Below are 18155 nucleotides of genomic sequence, written 5' to 3' on the forward strand. Positions count from 1 at the left end.
TGCGGCTTTCTGCTGTTTGAGCTGAAATGTACAGTCACTTTGCTACACATTTCCAAATAATGCTGGAGAGTTTTTAACAGTAAAGCAGGTCCCTGCTCTCTGGGAGAGGTGATCTTGCTGAATGCAATGCTGGAGGCCAAATACTTTCTAGTATCATGTCTTCACCAGCAGGTAGAGCAAAGTTCCCTAGTTTCAATGGAACAGAAACGTATAAAAGATTAATTATAATCCTGGCAATGCACTGCACAATGCCTCCAGGAATAGCCTGGATGTGCTAACACAGACATGACAAATATGCTGCTTAAATTGCCCTTACTATCTTGCCTGATCTCTGCCTTAAGCCATCAAACACTGAATAAACAGGTGGATAAAAGGTGAGATTCAAAGGCTAGGTTTGCAGACTGAATTATCTAATCAATTTGAGACTGACCAATACCACAGCATGGAATGTGGGCCAAATGACTGGCTAAACACATAAGATGGACAGAGATAAGGCTACACTGTAGGATGGGTGTTGAATTAGAAACATTGTGTGTCTCACCACAGTCAGTCTTAACAATGTACACTGCTCAAAAAAAAAATAAAGGGAACACTTAAACAACACAATATAACTCCAGGTAAATCAAACTTCTGTGAAATCAAACTGTCCACTTAGGAAGCAACACTGATTGACAATCAATTTCACATGCTGTTTTGCAAATGGAATAGAAAACAGGTGGAAATTATTTACAATTAGCAAGACACTCAATAAAGAAGTGGTTCTGCAGGTGGGGACCACAGAACACTTCTCAGTACCTATGTTTTCTGGCTGATGTTTTGATCACTTGTAAATGTTGGTGGTGCTTTCACACTCATGGTAGCATGAGACGGACTCTACAACCCACACAAGTGGCTCAGGTAGCGCAGCTCATCCAGGATGGCACATCAATGCGAGCTGTGTGTTGCCGTAGGAGGGCAACAACCCAGCAGCAGGACCGCTACCTCTGCCTTTATGCAAGGAGGAACAGAAGAAGCATTGCCAGAGCTCTGCAAAATGACCTCCAGCAGGCCACAAATGTGCATGTGTCTGCACAAACGGTTAGAAACCAACTCCATGAGGATGGTATGAGGGCCCAACGTCCACAGATGGGGGTTGTGCTCACAGCCCAACACCGTGCAGGACGCTTGGCATTTGCCAGAGAACACCAGGATTGGCAAATTCGCCACTGGTACCCTGTGTTCTTCACAGATGAAAGCAGGTTCACACTGAGCATGACCGGTTTGGCAGTGGGTCAGTAATGGTGTGGGGTGGCATTTCTTTGGAGGGCCGCACAGCACTTCATGTGCTCGCCAGAGTTCGCCTGACTGCCATTAGGTACCGAGATGAGATCCTCAGTCCCCTTGTGAGACCATATGCTGGTGCGGTTGGCCCTGGGTTCCTCCTAATGCAGGACAATGCTAGACCTCATGTGGCTGGAGTGTGTCAGCAGTTCCTGCAAGATGAAGGCATTTAAGCTATGGACTGGCCCGCTGTTCCCCAGACCTGAATCCGATCGAGCACATCTGGGACATGTCTCGCTCCATCCACTGTCACGTTGCACCACAGACTGTCCAGGAGTTGGCGGATGCTTTAGTCCAGGTCTGGGAGAAGATCCCTCAGGAGACCATCCGCCACCTCATCAGGAGCATGCCCAGGCATTGTAGGGAGGTCATACAAGGCACGTGGAGACCACACACAATACTGAGACTCAGTATTGGGACATTACATCAAGTTGGATCAGCCTGTAGTGTGTTGGGTCTAGGGTGTTATTTGAGTGTTTCCTTTATTTTTTTATTTGAGCACTGTACTAACAAAGAGTGCCAAGAAAATTGGTTTGCATTCCAAGAACCTTGCAGGCAAAATACTACAGTCCACAATCTGCTATAAAGGAAATGATTACATTGCTTCATTATCTGTTCATGTGAGGATGGTATACTGAGCCCAGAATCCAAACCAGAATGCTGACTAATGGCACCTTGTATAAGTAGCTGAAAAGCTGATGCGGTTCCAAATCCTACCCTGTAACAGACCACATTGCTTAACAATGCTTGTAAAAAGCTTAAAATGTCTGCAAGTAGGCTGCAAATGGGAAAACTGTAGAGAGTTTGTGCCAGATATTCTAGACCTGGGAGAATAGCCAGAGTTCATGCAAAATATTTAAATGTCAGCTTTAAATTTATATACTTGTTCATATACTATCTACCTATGCAGCGCAATTAAACTCTTGAGTCCATTCCATCCATCCAAGTTTTATTTTAGCTGTTTGAACTAGAAAACATTCAATTCCATTCATTTTATTTGTGTACAAACAGCAACACTTACACGAGACACTGACTAAGGAATAGACAACTGACATAAAAACTACATTTACAAACAAATTTAGGACTAGGCTTTATCTGGATTCTGCCCTTGAAGACCTTTTCATGGCCATCCTACAAAAATGAAAATGCTGCACATAAATGACAAATGTACATGATCATAGTCTTGACCTTTGCATGGCAGAAATTATACAGAAAAAAGAACAAAACAAAACAAAAAAAACCTTGCAGCACCTGCCCAAATGTCCAGCACTGGTACATTTATTTTGAGTCACTTCTTTTGACTCAAGAGGTCTTCCATAGACAGAACAAATCATGGGTGCTCCTACCCGTTGGCCTCAGCAAAGATTTTTTTTCTATTTGGGGGGGGCATCTATGAAAACAATCTGTTTTTTTAACCTTTGTAGAAGTAACTCCTAAGCTAGTTGCAATTGAAACTATCCACCCACCCCCCTTAGGTTTATTAGCAAAAATTACAAACTTGTTGGCAATAAACCAAATCAAACCAGAGCAATTTTAATAGCACAACTAATTTAACAAGCGCCTTCTCCAAACGCAACACAAAATGACTACTGTCTTTATTCAATCTCTTCATGAAAATGCTTATAACACACTTGCTGTAATAACCTGCTGCAAACATGAATCCCAAAACATCTGTGGAGCGATGAAACTAACCTGGAACATTTCAGGCCTAGGGATCAGCAGTGGGTCTGGAAGAGGAAGAACGAAGCATACTCTAAATAGCACACCCTATCTACAGAGAGGCACTGCAGATGATGCTCTAGGGATTCTTTGCTTCCTCTGGCACTATAAACCTGCTTGTCTGCAGGGCAAGATAGATTTAGTCAAGTATCAGAAATTCCTGAGAGAAAATGTCATGTCTTTTGTGAGAAAACTGAAGCTTGGCGTCAATGGACCATCCAATAGGACAATTATCCAAAGCATACCTCAAAATCCACCAAGGCCTGGTTTCAAAAGAAATCCTGAAAGGTTCTGGCTGCCACAGGCGCCTGACTTGAATCCCATCGAAAATCTATAGTGAGATTTGAAGTATGCAAAAACCCATAAATAGTGAACTGGAGGCCATTTCCCATGAGGATTCCTCAGGAATGCTGTCAGAAGCTGGTGTAATCGCAATGAGTCATGTCGTACCAGCAAAAGGCTGCTCTACTAAGTACTAAAGACGCAAGTCATGAAGGGCTTGAATAATTCTGAGTCTGTAGTAATCATTTTGTGTTGAATTTTGTGAAAGGACTTACATTAGTTGTGTTGAGCTATTTAAATTGTTTAATTGGTTTATCGTAAACAGCGGACAGTTAATTTTGCTAATAAACCTACATTTGCAATCGGGGTTGAATAATTTTGAATGCAACTGAAATCTGCTTATGTATCTTGCATTACCAAGCAGTAATGCAAGTCTTCGGTTGTTCATCATACGACTTGATGACAGTCAAGTATTCAATTCTCTTTTCCTTAAAGTTACTTCATTAGATTTCAGGAGGCTGCAGCGAGGACTGTTTAAAAGAGTCTTGGTCATGCTCTAATGCTGCGAGTGAGCAGAGGAGTTCCCGACGAGGCAGGTGAGAATGAGCCCAGGAAGCTTGGCGAGCAAGGCCCAGGGGAGCTGGGAGAGTATGCTGTGGATATAAAGAGCAGAAAAGTGCAAATATTATAAACATCAAACATTACAGAAAACCTAAATGTTTCCATGCTCAAAGATTACAAAACTGGTAGCAACAGGATATCAACAGGGTCGATACTAATATCAATAAAATTTGTACCAATACTAATTTTAGCATCACTGTTGGACAAATTAGATTTTTGCCTTAACCCATCCATGCAGCAAACACACATGCACAGCGAGACAAATTCTACTAGTCTCTGCACTAGAGGGATGGAACACCATAATTCCACAAGAATTTTGTAAATAATTATTTCCATACTCAAAAGTAGCCCTTGTGGATGAAAGCACTGTCATTCTGAAATAGGCCACTCCAGTTAGGAGATGACAGGAATGACAGAAGAGCAGCTGTTCCTCTGGTGACTAAGAATGTCAATGCAGACCACCAGCAAGAGCAGCCCGTCTACATACTTAGCCCCTACAGGGAATGGGTCCAGTGGCCCTGCAGATGTGAAAAGCAATACAAAAAGGTATTTAGACCATTAGCCTTCATAGAATGATGATCTGTTTCTATCTGGATGTGTATGGTCTCTTTTAGAATGACTATGCCCCCATCCAAAAGGCATAAGGGGCCACTATAGGATTTGATGAAAATGAAAATAAGGTAAATAATAAGCAAAATTTTGAATAGCTCCCACCACAATCATCATCATCAAACAGGGAGTAAAGTTTGGAAAAATTGTATTTTTATTTCCTTGACCACCTATCTACAATATATGTGAATAAAACTTCTAACTTGTATGTTTAAGGCATGATAGCAGGTGCACATGAAGGTCAAACCAGCATGCACAATTTGATTTGCCGATAATAATCAAAAATTTCTAAATTTAAACTTCTTTACCACATTGTTGTCTCAAATCAATTCTGGCTGCACAAGACTTCATGATTAAGGGACATTTTTATTGCATAGCACAACCTTCTTTTATATGCATAGCAAATCCAGTAGTGTTTGTTTGTTTTTTTAAACAAGGAAGTGAGTCATTTAAATTCAGAATTCTGCAACTGATCAGACAACAGGGCATTGTACAAGACAATGGCAGGTTACGCAACACTCCCTATGAGTTGCTGATGAGGCAGGGGAACTTGCTTTTCACCTCGCACTCAACTCAAGCAACGGCTGGATCAATGTACTGTCTACAGTGAGCTAAGAGGGTCACTCAACAGCTTTTCATATAATAATGCTCCCTAAAAGGTGCGGTCCAGATCACTGCAGCTGATGATGAATGGTGCAGTTCTATTTGATTTAGCCTGGACTAAATCATTTTATCAGAAAAAAAAATCTTCTGATGCAATGTATAATTAACCAGTAATCGTTATAAACTTAGCTTCACTTCATTTTAATGGTTTATAATAGCAAATAATCTGGATTAGCAGCTCCACTCACATTGGTTACTGTTGTTCCGCAGTTTTCTGGCTTCTATGTCATCTGATCTCTCCAATGATATTTTTAGACCTGAAAAAAAAAAAAAAAAAAAAAAAAATCAAAAACAGATTTAAGATTACATTATTCAGTCAATATGTTTAATGTTTATGTTGGGACATCTACATCAACCGGTTTATGCTGCTGTAATGGCCAAAATTGGGCACTTTATTTTGGCTTGAAAACACACTAATGCACATACAATCACATGCTAAAACAAAAGTCAACATTAAAAGTGCTTTTCCAAAATGATGAGAATTATAACATGCAAAGGGGATGACCTTGAATGTAGAATTAGTGACTCGAAGTACATAAATCCTTATCCCTTAGAGCGCAAAGTAAGCTTCGAGCTCATGAGCAGGAATGGACAGTTCCAAGGTCTGAGACCCACATAACTGGTAGAGGTGGAGTTTCATATATAACGCACCTTTAATGTAATTATTTGAAAAGTAACTTTAAATACAGGCTTTGATACTGAAATATCAAAGCTAAACAGATTTTTAAATGACATGTTATTATAATTTTTTCGGTCAAGAAGATGTGGTGTGATATTCAGTTTTCTCTTAGTCTTACAGTCACCACACTTTTTATAAGTTACAGTTTTAAAATGCCAAAAAAGTAAACCCATCACTCTATGGTACCATATTGATATTACAGACAACAAGTTAATAAGTACTAGTATTAAGTCAGAAACTCCATACAGTTTTTTCCCCCTGGTGTGGCGGAGCATATATGCAGAAATACAGCATACACACCTTTTAGTACAGCAATTCACTTATAGGGCTCAATCCCTAATCCCAGTTTATACTTTTGAAACACTCAATAAAATATTTACAGTAAGATCAGATTGTATGAAGCACATGAGAAAAAGAATGATCACATTAAAACGCATGAAAACATTCAAAATTGTGGGTTCTTGCATGCGCACAGTAGCTAGGTAGGACCTTTCGATGTGTAGCACAACTTGACAATACACCTGTTCAAGTTGGGTAGCTAGCTAAGGGAGCCAACTATGGATATAAGAACATTTACTTAAAGCATATCAACCTCAGCCCTCACCCACAGAAAACGATGCGTCAGGTGAGTCAGCAGTGAGTGACATTTTTAGCATAATTAAACATTGGCGGTTAGCTCACTGGCGTCAGAACCCCTGGGATACAGCTCTGATTAACGTTAATTGAAGTTTACTGTGTACGCATTAAACGTGAATATATACTGCAACCTAATAAACTTTACAAAAGATAGCTGTAGTTAGTTTTATAATAACAGATAGTAGTCCTTCTGTTTCTCTGCATACTTTATTACATAAAGTGTCCTATATGATCAGTGGAGCTGAAGAAAATGGATAATGTGTTTAGAAACAAGTCTAACTAATAACATCTAGTGGCCAGTGAATGTGTGTGTGTGTGTGTGTGTGTGTGTGTGTGTGTGTGTATATATATGCATGTGTACATATATAGTGTGTGTTTACTTTATCACACAGAAGAGTCAGGGAAAGTATGGTTATAGACATTCGGGCTAAGCCCTGGATGTTTAAAATGTCTGGCTCCGCCCCTGATATTTATTGCTGCTTGTACATGAATATGTTAATAGTTTATTTACGGCTGATTTTAATGTTGACACGATCATCCAATCATAAATAATCAACCAGAATAGGCATTTAGGTTACTTGTGTTTTTAATAGTTACTTATTAAACCATTGAACTTATCAAGCTAGCATTGTTAAGATAATAGGAACCATCTAAGTAGTGTGATCTATATACAGGCACTAAAAAGTTCAGACTTGGGCATAATTGGGCTATTCAACAGAAGGCATGGAATTCTCATACTACTGCTTTAGATTTACAGAAAAAGGCCTGCAAGAAGGTGTGCAGGTTTGACATGATCTGTTTAACAGCAACAGGAAAAAGTAAACAAGGCTGGTGCCACTCACTGCCGTCACTGACGGAGTTAAAGCTGCTCTTCTTGCTGCTCTTCTTGCTGCTCCTCCAGGTGTCGTTGCCACTGTCTCTCTGTGGCTCCTGTGGTCTGAAGGGCAGTTTCTTCTTGCTCTTGCGTGTGCTGATGCGTATGATCTCGCGAACAAGTCGGCACTCTGCCTCCTGCTCCTTAATGTTGTGCTCCTGGACAATGTCGGAGATGAGCTGACTGATCTCCTGGGAGCGCTTCAGAAACATGGAGTCCGAGGTACACTTTGCCAGCTCGTTGATTTCAAACTCTGAGAATACCTCTAGGAGTTTTCGAGTGATCAGTGAGTCCACATCCTCGTCCAGGCCTTCATCCAGTAAAGTACTGAAATCCATGCTGCCACTCGGATAGGTGGGACTGTCTAGTTCCGCGTTAGAGGGGCTGAATGAGACCTGCTCATGCCCCTCCTCTATAACTGAAGTATCCACTTTAATCCCACCAATACGAAGGTCTGGATAGAAGCCGTTCTTGTTCGGCATGGAGGTCACAGTTTCTGCAGTGTCCCCTGAACTCTCCCCAGCCAGAAGACATGACAGACGGCTGCACACCCTGTACAATCCGCATGTCAGCACACTACACATGAACATCCTGCAGCTACTCACAGAGGCACAGGGAGAACACATGCAGGAACCTGATGCAGGCTCTGCTTTGGCAGGTAGAAAAACAGCTGCCTCCGGCTCAGTGGCATTTCCGTTAGAGTCCTGGCGGTGGATTCTGTGCATTGCTCCAGGGTAATGGACCTCTGGTTTGACCGGATCAACGCAGCGCTCTTCATAGGGCCTGCTGTTCATGCTTTGCATAGGGATCTTTTCCCATCTTTCTGAGCCTTTGCCAGTGCCTAACATGGTGCAAAGATATCAGGATCTGTTAAAGACAAAACGGGACACACTTTAAAATGAAAGCAGGACTTCTAGGAATGATAAACAGGTTTAAGCTGCCGTGAAAGTCAAGCAGTATCGGATTCAGTCTCTGAACTAAAACTGCATATTAATAAACCATAGCATCTCCAGCATATAAAACATCAAAGCCATGTATTTAAAATGTATTTAAAACAGAAAAAGCAAGGATAAAAACAAAAAAACAAAAACACAATTAGTGAAAAAGAATGGACAGAGAGGATTAAAAATGATTTTGGAGGAACCAGTCTTATTTAAATTACAGACATTAAGTGTGGTTTACTCTTTATTGATGAAATCAGTGATACTTCCATGGCAAGATCCCAAGTGCTCTCTGATGAAAGAATATTAATTTACAAGTGGAGAACATTTAAAACAAGAGCAGACCATAAGATGTGTGAAAAAAATCCTGCAATCCAACAGCTAACTCAACAGCATTTAAGCACAAGAACCTCATACTAACTGTGAAGCAAAAAGTACAAATGGCATGGTTTGGGGCAGCAAAAGGGCCTGGCAAGTTCTGCATAGAGAGGTGAAAATCTTCCACCTTTTAATGTTGATGTATCTACTTATTACTGCCAAGAAAGGAAATGCAAGCAATTAAGGCATAGGTAGTCCTAATGCACACAGCAAACTCACTCAAGAAGTTCAGTGAGGATCTCTGAATGATCCAATGATGACCTAAATGACTGATGATAATAAATAGAATCCACCTGTGTGTAATCAAGTCTCCGTATAAATGCACTTGCTCTGTGATAGTCTTAGAGTTCTGTTTAAAGCGCATCATGAAGACCAAGGAACACACCAGGCAGGTCCAAGATACTGTTGTGGAGAAGTTTAAAGCTGGATTTGGATACAAAAAGATTTCCCAAGCAGCACTGTGCAAGCAATCATATTGAAATGGAAGGAGTATCAGACCACTGCAAATCTACCAACACTGATCAGAGATGCAGCCAAGAGGTCCATGATCACTCTGGATGAACTGCAGAGATCAACAGCTGAGGTGGGAGACTCTGTCCATAGAACAACAATCAGTCGTACACTGCACAAATCTGACCTTTATGGAAGAGTGGCAAGAAGAAAGACATTTCTCAAAGATATCCATAAAAGGTCTCGTTTAAAGTTTGCCACAAGCCACCTGGGAGACACACCATACATGTGGAAGAAGGTGCTCTGGGCAGATGAAACCAAAATCGAACTTTTTGGCCACAATGCAAAACGTTATGTTTGACGTAAAAGCAACACAGCTCATCACCCTGAACACACCATCACTGTCAAACATGGTGGTGGCAGCATCATGGTTTGGGCCTGCTTTTCTTCAGCAGGGACAGGGAAGATAGTTAAAATTGATGGGAAAATGGTTGGAGCCAAATACAGGACCATTCTGGAAGAAAACCTGTTGGAGTCTGCAAAAGACCTGAGACTGGGACGGAGATTTATCTTCAAACAAGACAATGATCCAAAACAAAGCAAAATCTACAATGGAATGGTTCACAAATAAACGTATCCATGTGTTAGAATGGCCAAGTCAAAGTCCAGACCTGAATCCAATCGAGAGTCTGTGGAAAGAGCTGAAAACTGCTGTTCACAAACGCTCTCCATCCAGCCTCACTGAGCTCGAGCTGTTTTGCAAGTAAGAATGGGCAAAAACTTCAGTTTCTCGATGTGCAAAACTGATACCCCAAGTGACTTGCAGCTGTAATTGCAGACACTTTGCAATACAAAGTATTAACGCAAGGGGGGCGAATAATATTGCAGGTCCCACTTCTCAGTTTTTTTTTTTTTTTTAAAGTTTAAAATGTCCAATAAATTTCGTTCCACCTTATGATTGTGTCCCACTTGTTGATTCTTCACAAAAAAATACAATTTCATATTTGTTTGAAGCCTGAAATGTTTTAATAGGCCTTGTTTTTTAATAACACAAACAAACAGCGGGTTTACTGGACATCTGTAACTTTTATCGTAGGCAAAATGGTGATTGCGTACATCATTTTCAAACTATCATAAAACAATGTCTGAGGCATCAGCAAACATTCACAACCACACTGTACTATATGTGACAGAGCTTTTAGAGGCAAACCCTTCAGATGCGGGTTTCCTATAACCAGTACTGTTAACAATTCCAACTGGGCAAGTTTCTCTAGAACAGAACACTTCACAACAGACCACTCTTAAATGATCTTGTTTTTACATTTAATTGTGGTAAAATTCTGAAAACAAGCTGAAATTCCCTTATAACGTTAGTGTGTTATGTGCTTTATCATGCAAGATCTTATTTCTCAACTCTACATTTAACAGAAACAGCGGAGAATATAACACCAGCAAACCAATGTGTAATAAACAATACTGAATACTACTTTATTAATGGTGAGTCGAAAGTTTCGTTCATAGTGCAACCTTTAGCCTTAAACAAAAAGTAAACATACCGAGCTAGCAGAGCAGGAAAAACAAAACCGAATAAAATAAGAGTCGTATAGTTACATGTCCTAATTGACTTTAGACAGTCCATTTGACACGAATTCACTGATCACCCCCCATCACCTGTGGTAACGTTAGCGGCTTAAATGAAATCTTTCAGCGCTGAAAAAACGTTATAAAGACACATGTGTGGACAAAACACCGAGGGAGGACAACGACAGAGGGCAGACCCGAATCGCTGTTAAAAGCTGACTGACAGATTACCAGAAAGGCCGACCATGGTTAGTCAAAGAAATTACAAAGATACGAGGAACATCAGCGAAACACAGTAAATCAGCTCAAGAGACTTTACTTACAGCATATGGGAAAATGTTGCGCTCAGCTCTGTATGATAGAACTTTCCGGAAGTCCAATGTTTTCCTCCTGAAAGGCGTTTGACCCGGATTTTAACGATTATTGCAAAAAACGTAATAATGTGGTCTGTGCAATTACTTCAGATTATTCATAGGTGTATAATGGACAGATAGATGTACAAGCAATCCTACAGTCGCCTTCTCATCCTCCCATATTCCCTCCTTATGGCCGCTTATGACCTACCTGAAGCCACAGGTAGAGTCCAGACTACAGCCTACTTCTGAAATACTGGTTACGCAATGTGACGAATTATTGAGTGATTTAATCGACAGCAGATGGCGCCCACGTGCTTTACCAAAGTGGTTCTAAACTAAGATGACATTTATATCCTATGTAACAAAACATTTACAATCCCCTTTACAGTCCGTATTACATATTCCGCAAGCGAAAGTAGGTGGATATATAACCAGCCTGTTAAATGACCATAAATTCATGATCATCCTAACTAGTTATCAGTATCCTAACTCTCAATACGTTACAGGTACTGATGAAGCAATCGCGCGATTAGGCAACGTGAATTTCATAGACATACAAACGAAGCTGCGATACGGTTCTATAACCTTCTTCCTTATCAGTTGCAATGTTTTCAAATTTCCCACTTTCCCATGATGTTACACAAAGAGTGTTTCAGGTGTGCCTTAAAATACATCCTCAGGTGTGTCTCTAATTAACTCAGATGTTGCCAATAAACCTTTTAGAAGCTTCCAAAGACATGACAGCATCATACGGGCTGTCCCAAATTGTTTAAAGGCATAGTAATATTTGTGTATTTAAACTTTTGATTTTGAAGTAAGTAATAAAAATTCCCTGTCTCATTATGCTGGCATTTGGCAAATAGAAATATTTTGTTATTCTAATTGACCTAAATGGGGAAAAAAATATAAATTCATGTCAGACAGTGAAAAAGAATGCATGTGTCTTTTTATAGTGTATGTAAACTTCTGGTTTCAAATGTATGGCATATTGAGCAATATTGTATACTGTCAAATAAACATAAAACTGAACTTCCACAATGATTCTGAAGACTATTGTTACATTGGGGCAAATATACATCCTAAATAGTCATTACTAATCCAACTATTTGGATTTAAAAAGCAGACAAAACCAGTTCTTGAACAGAGTTAGTATTTTTTGTGGCCAGATTAATACAAATAATAAAAAAAAATATACAAATAAAACCCACAACCACACACTGTGACAGCATTTAGACTTTATTTTCTTAGCAATACATTTCAGGCCACATTAGTAAATGGAATTGCAGAGATGGTGTTGGAGCAGGAAAACCACCCTCTAGCCCCACCTCTGCCATATTGTAAGGAACTACTCATGGCTTGCTATGCTAAAACATCAGTACAGTCATTAGCAGGAAAATACAACCATTCAAGTTTTTCACAGCAGGTTTACAGAGTGGTTTGAGCCATGGTGGTAGATGACTGAAAGGCCTTCTACTGTTGGTAAGACACTACTTTAGGATACTTTAATCTTCTAATTTCTTCATCCCCACTGAGAGTAGAAAAGCTTGTTGCAGTAGTCCAGTGAGGGGCAGCAGGGATGTTACCGGTCAGAAATCCTTTGTGGTAGCCATTAGAACTTGAAGCAAGCTCGTGCTCAGATGGCCGAGCAGTCCAGGCACCCATATATCTTTTTAGGGATATGCCATACGTGTCTGAAACTGGCCTTACAGCATGAAAATGGGCACTAGCACCACCACTGATCTGCTCTGATCCTGAACCAAGAAAACCTGAGGCAGACATTGTAGTACAACTTGGTAAGTTTCCACCATTTACAGTTGAAGGTACAGAATTTTCAGGCTGTGCTGCAGCCCCATGCACTGGAGTGCCATAGTGACCATATATTGCAGCTGCTGAACTAGGCACATTTCTAGTGATCACATAGTTACCTAAACTGGTCTTTTCATGGTCATACCGAGGATAAAACAAGTGTCCACCGTGACTTGATTGCATGTGCTGAGAAGGCACAATAGCCCGATTAGTTTGAGTCACTACAGGGAATAGCTGGTTTCCTTCACTCAAAGTCCTTGATACCGCAGGACTGTTGGATGCAGTTCTGCCTACAGTACCATAGCTTGTCTGGACTGCATTCGTGAAGCTGGCAGTGTTACCAGCGATTAAATTCTTGTTTGGAGAATAGTTTTGAGTGAACTTGTTTGAGGCAGACTCAGAGGAGCCAACACTCTGAATTAAACCTTGCCTATAGGTGCCAAGTCTGGAACATCTTCGGATGGATTCTAGACCATAACTATCAGGGATATCAGTAATGCATCCAAGGGTTTGAACAGTTGGAGTCTGCTTTTGGAGCAGATATGCAGAAGCCATTTTTGATTGTTAGATCCTGATACAGGGGCAGAGCCACTTTCAAGCGAACCCAGTTCAACTTTACCAGAAAAACTTTGAGACTGTCCAAAACTACTAGACCCTAGCCTGTACCCAATGCACCTCTAGAAGGATGAAGAGAGTCAGGGTTGTAACCATTTTTGTTCTGATTTGCCCCAACTGCAGAGTAATGAAATGTGCCATTTTGGAGTGAGTGGGAGGAAGTACCACCTGACCAGATAGTTTTAAAAGACCATCTATCACTATAAAATTTAGAAATATTAGAAGAGCAGAGCTAGTATGAGGACTTAGAAATGGTTTCATAGCAACAAAAAGCTTATTTGGGTCCTGAGAGTCTTCAGAATCTTTAGTATCCTGAACTATAACAATCCCACCAGAACGGACAATTGATGGAGTAGTGAGGCTCGATCTGGATTTATCCAAATACAGCTTTCTAAGCTCAGAACTGGGTTTGTATTGGGTTCATTTTGCAGAATATGTAGTAGCACCATTTCCAAGTAGGCTGGAACTGCTGCTAACAGGCTAGACATTACTGGCAAGATGTGCAATGTTGTAGGTAGAATGTGAAGATTGGCCAAGGCCCAGTGTTGCAAAACTTGGGGTGCCTGGACTTTGGGCTAGAAGAGCTATAGGCTTGCAAAGTACTTCTTGTGCTTATTCCTGAGATCCATCAAATAGAAAAACAGCAGAGAGTTAGCTGATATCACGTGAATAGTTTTAATTTTTGACACCAACAAATGCTTACCTGCATAATTGCCTGAACAGCTCACACGTGAAAACAACAAACCAACTAACAGCCTGTAAATAAATTCTAGATTAAGTCAAACTGAATAAAAATCTAACAACATTCTACATATATTCTGCTTACCCTAAATGGTTCACTGAAGTCATTGTAGCACATACAAAGGTGAGAGAGGGGAGGAGGACCATCTTTAAAAAAATAAATAAAATCAGCAATGCCTCATACCCCTCAGCAAATATTATGGAATATTATGCACTGTTTTCCACATCTAAAGACTATTTAAAAATGGTCCTATAAGCCTTTAACCAGTCAGAGCCATCAAGTTGCAGGTGATAATCATTAGCATTGTCAATACTGAAGATAGGGTCACGTGACCTGGGCAGTGTGTCATTTGGAAGGTTTGGTAGAGTTCGTTTTTTCAGTATTAGTACATATTCTGATTATGATTGTGCTTCTAGATTTGTTTCTTTGTTAGTTTAATAAATTAATTCTTCCTAACTTCCTCTGCTGAAAAACTTGTCAAGCTTAACAAATCAGTTCTTTAAGCATAGTGTTTTCGTTTGATGGTTTAGCTGGTTGGCAAGCTTCACTAACCTGGTTGCTAAGCATGACTAACTTGACCAAGCTAGCCAAGCTAAAATATTTTAACCAAATAGACCAAGTGGGTCAGCTAGTTTTACCAGCTTGACCAAGCTACCCTGGCTCAAGCTGGTCTGTAACAAACCGCATTGACCACACTTTACATCTAAAACCAGCTACCAACAAAAGCTTGTTTTAGCTGGATTCTTTAGAATGCAATGCAAATGGAACCAATCAGTGGTGCAAAATTGTCTTTCCTTGCACAACCTTGGCCTAATTATCTTTTTATCTTTAATGAACTCTAAAACCAAGTGGATAGATTATTGTCAACCTTTTACATCAGAAGCAAATCATTATCTTATGATCACTGTTCAAGTACCAAATTATACTCACTTTTTCAGACAACAGCTGTATTTCTATGGACAGATATTTAAGATCACATATCCACCCAAGGTGTATTTCCGTCTCCTATGCACACACAGCTCTCACAGTATCCCTTCCCTGCCACTGATTGATAAGGATCATTAGCGTCATCCTCACATGGTCCATGTGGAGTGAGAGGGACCAGCCTGTCTCCTGATGCCAATGACAGGGATGGAGAAGATCTGTCATGCTGTCCTACTTTCCCTGGCAAGTCATTTTCATGCTTCATATTGTTCTTCTTTTGTTCATCTAGGTCCAGCAGAAGCTGAGACAATGAAACAAGGTCAGCAGGAATCCACATGTACAACACTGCGCAGGGGTTGCAGAATATTCAGGTGACTTACCTGGAATGGAAATTACTTTTTGTGCTGTCACTGTAAATCACACAAAAGACGGAGTCAATATCCATCATGTGCCATTGCTGTTACATAGTGAGAAGATTTTTCCTATTAAGTCTTGTTAGGGGGAGATTGTTTTTAAAAATGAGAAGAAACATTAGATTTTCTTCAGAAAGCATCAGCATATACTGACACAAGTCGTTTAGTAAGGAGTAGTCACAGTATGAGAAAGGGAAAGAGAATAGAAAAAGAAAAGGTCATAAATCATAAAGAAAGCCAGTCTCATTAATCAGACAAAACAACTCTCACACTTTTAGTGTTGCAAGAATCTACCTAGTGTTCACAGCGATTAATAATTTGACAGGATCATTTGCATCAAGCAAAAATGTAGTATATATGTTGAAAAATGTTCCATCAGGGTGCAATTCACGACTGTGAGCCTAATAATCATCTGATTTGCAGCTTATTGGGTTCTCTGGTTGTTTTTTTCTTAAACAGATGCACCACAATTAAATCAAATCAAATCTCATTCAAAATCCCAGTATTCACCCAATCCATTAAATTCCTTGCTGAAAATCAATCATATGATTTTGTGAGTTTCACTTATTCACTGAATGTTGATCTCAGGCTCCTTAAAGGTAAAATATCTATTCTCTGGGACTCTTATGTGGTGGAACTGTCTAAATGTTGGCCCTATCACTTGGTGATTGTGAGTTCAATCCCAGGTGATGCAACAGCCATCTGGTGCCTAGAGTCCAAGAGCAGTATAAATATGCTAATCTAAGTGCTCATGCAATTCAAGCACTTGAGGGGAATGGATATTCATAAAGCGACTATATTGTACCTGTCATGCAAAAACCTTGTATTGCATAGTTGTATTTTTTGCTGATTTTCACTTTTTGACATTACTTGAATCTAGCAGTTGTCCATTACATTGTGTTATAGTTTCATGATTAATATACCAATAGAACATCTCCACAATTATTATGGAATAAATGTTTTTTACATTGACTTTCATTCAAAAGTTAACACTGCCTTCTTCTGTAAATGTAATATTGATGAGCTGACAGTGGCAAAACCTGTCATTAAAAGTCTGGTTTCTGAGTAAATCTCTGTACCTGCAAGATTGAGGACTACACTAATTCATGTTAAGAGAAATGGAGTGGATAAACAAAGTCGAGACTGAGCATTTATACCTTTAAATAGTTCTGGTTGTGCTTCTATATGGAACCATTGCTTATAATAAAAACCCTCGAAGAACCCCTATCCCTTTTTGAGCGTATAGGTCCAGCAGAAGCTGACACAATTAAACAAGGTCCTTTCTTCTGTATAAATAAGAATGCATGCATACACAACAATAAATAACATAAACATGCAGGGTGTAATGCATTGTGTGTTGTGACACATTCTTCCCATTACCATTATTAAACATTTTTGGGACTTGTGCCACTGTACCCTTTTGTTTGTTTATACCAGATGGGATAGCCTTTGTTGCTCTTGCACACTGATGAACATTGGGTGCCTCTTCACATCACTATTGGTTGATACTTGCTACTGCTGATTGGGTGCATCCCAAAAGCCTTGCCATTTGGGAGATGCTCTGACCCAGTCATCTGGCCACAACTATTGTTCTGTGAGGGCAGCAAATCAGAATAGAAGATATTTACACATACAGATGAGTCAAAACATTCCCAGATTGTCTCATAACAATGGCAGTTAGATGATCACTGAACAGTAGGGTTCTTATTGGCAACAAGTTGGATGTGGGAGAAATGAGTGTGTGTAAATATATTCTATTCTGACTTGCTGCCCTTTATACTTCTAGGCAAATGGGCAAATATATATAAATTACCTTGTTCTCATCATAAAAACAATGTGTTTTTTGTTGTCCTGTTTCTGTCACTCTCTGCTGCTACTTCCAACTGCCCATGGAGCATGACTCAATTTTAATATGCATATGTGTGTGTGTTTGTTTGTGTGTTGCTCTGGCTGTGTGTTATAGGGACTTATATGTGTCTTGTTGACAAGATAAGCCTTTCAAATCAAAATAAGAAGTACCAGCAGTCATCAGCGGAGCAGATTGTTTCATCGCTCTGAAGGAATCTGCCCTTTGACCTGCAGAATGTTCTTTAGGTTCCAGCCAATCACATAAAGCCTTTGCCAGCTGGGTGCACGGAGCCCTCCTGCTTAAGCATCTGGTCCTCTCAAATAATGGTGATAATATTAATAGCCTGAGTCATAATTAGATTAATATGCCTCCTTCTGCTAGGCAGAAAAGGTTATATCAACTAGAGAGACATGCCATGATCTTGCTGTACATCACAAATTCTTGTTAATACAGGATTTTAGCATCTCTGCATCTCTGCTCTTTGGGTTCTAACAATGATTGTGTCTCTAGCTCAAGGATATGATTATTCTTGTTTCTGCATTCATGTTACCATTATCACATTGATACAATGTTGATACAAGCAGTTTTATGTAGTCATGTTATTTACAGTTAAATATCATCTAGAAACAATATTTTCCCTTGGCAACAATAATACCACCTTTAGTCACAACTGTTTCAAATGATACATTTTAATTTA

The 18155-nt window shown here is 39.9% G+C and overlaps 1 protein-coding gene across 1 annotated transcript; it reads right to left on the reverse strand.

The window, feature by feature from the left end:
* Positions 1-2261: 2261 nt before the first annotated feature.
* Positions 2262-11236, reverse strand: kdf1b (keratinocyte differentiation factor 1b). The gene is made up of 4 exons (XM_072674643.1): positions 11077-11236; positions 7372-8270; positions 5403-5471; positions 2262-3974 (listed from the first exon to the last, which is right to left on the reverse strand). The coding sequence occupies exons 2-4, from the start codon at positions 8249-8251 to the stop codon at positions 3871-3873; spliced, it is 1053 nt and encodes a 350-aa protein (XP_072530744.1). The 5' UTR covers positions 8252-8270; positions 11077-11236; the 3' UTR covers positions 2262-3870.
* Positions 11237-18155: the final 6919 nt, after the last annotated feature.

Source organism: Salminus brasiliensis, chromosome 3 (assembly GCF_030463535.1).
Source record: "Salminus brasiliensis chromosome 3, fSalBra1.hap2, whole genome shotgun sequence".
NCBI lineage: Eukaryota > Metazoa > Chordata > Actinopteri > Characiformes > Bryconidae > Salminus > Salminus brasiliensis.

Coding starts and splice junctions, on each gene's coding strand:
- kdf1b (XM_072674643.1), bottom strand. CDS start 8,251: ATGTTAGGCACTGGCAAAGGCTCAGAAAGATGGGAAAAGATCCCTATG. Junction 5,472..7,371: donor TAACTCCGTCAGTGACGGCA/GTGAGTGGCACC, acceptor TTTTTTTTTCAG/GTCTAAAAATATCATTGGAG. Junction 3,975..5,402: donor GCGGAACAACAGTAACCAAT/GTGAGTGGAGCT, acceptor TTATATCCACAG/CATACTCTCCCAGCTCCCCT.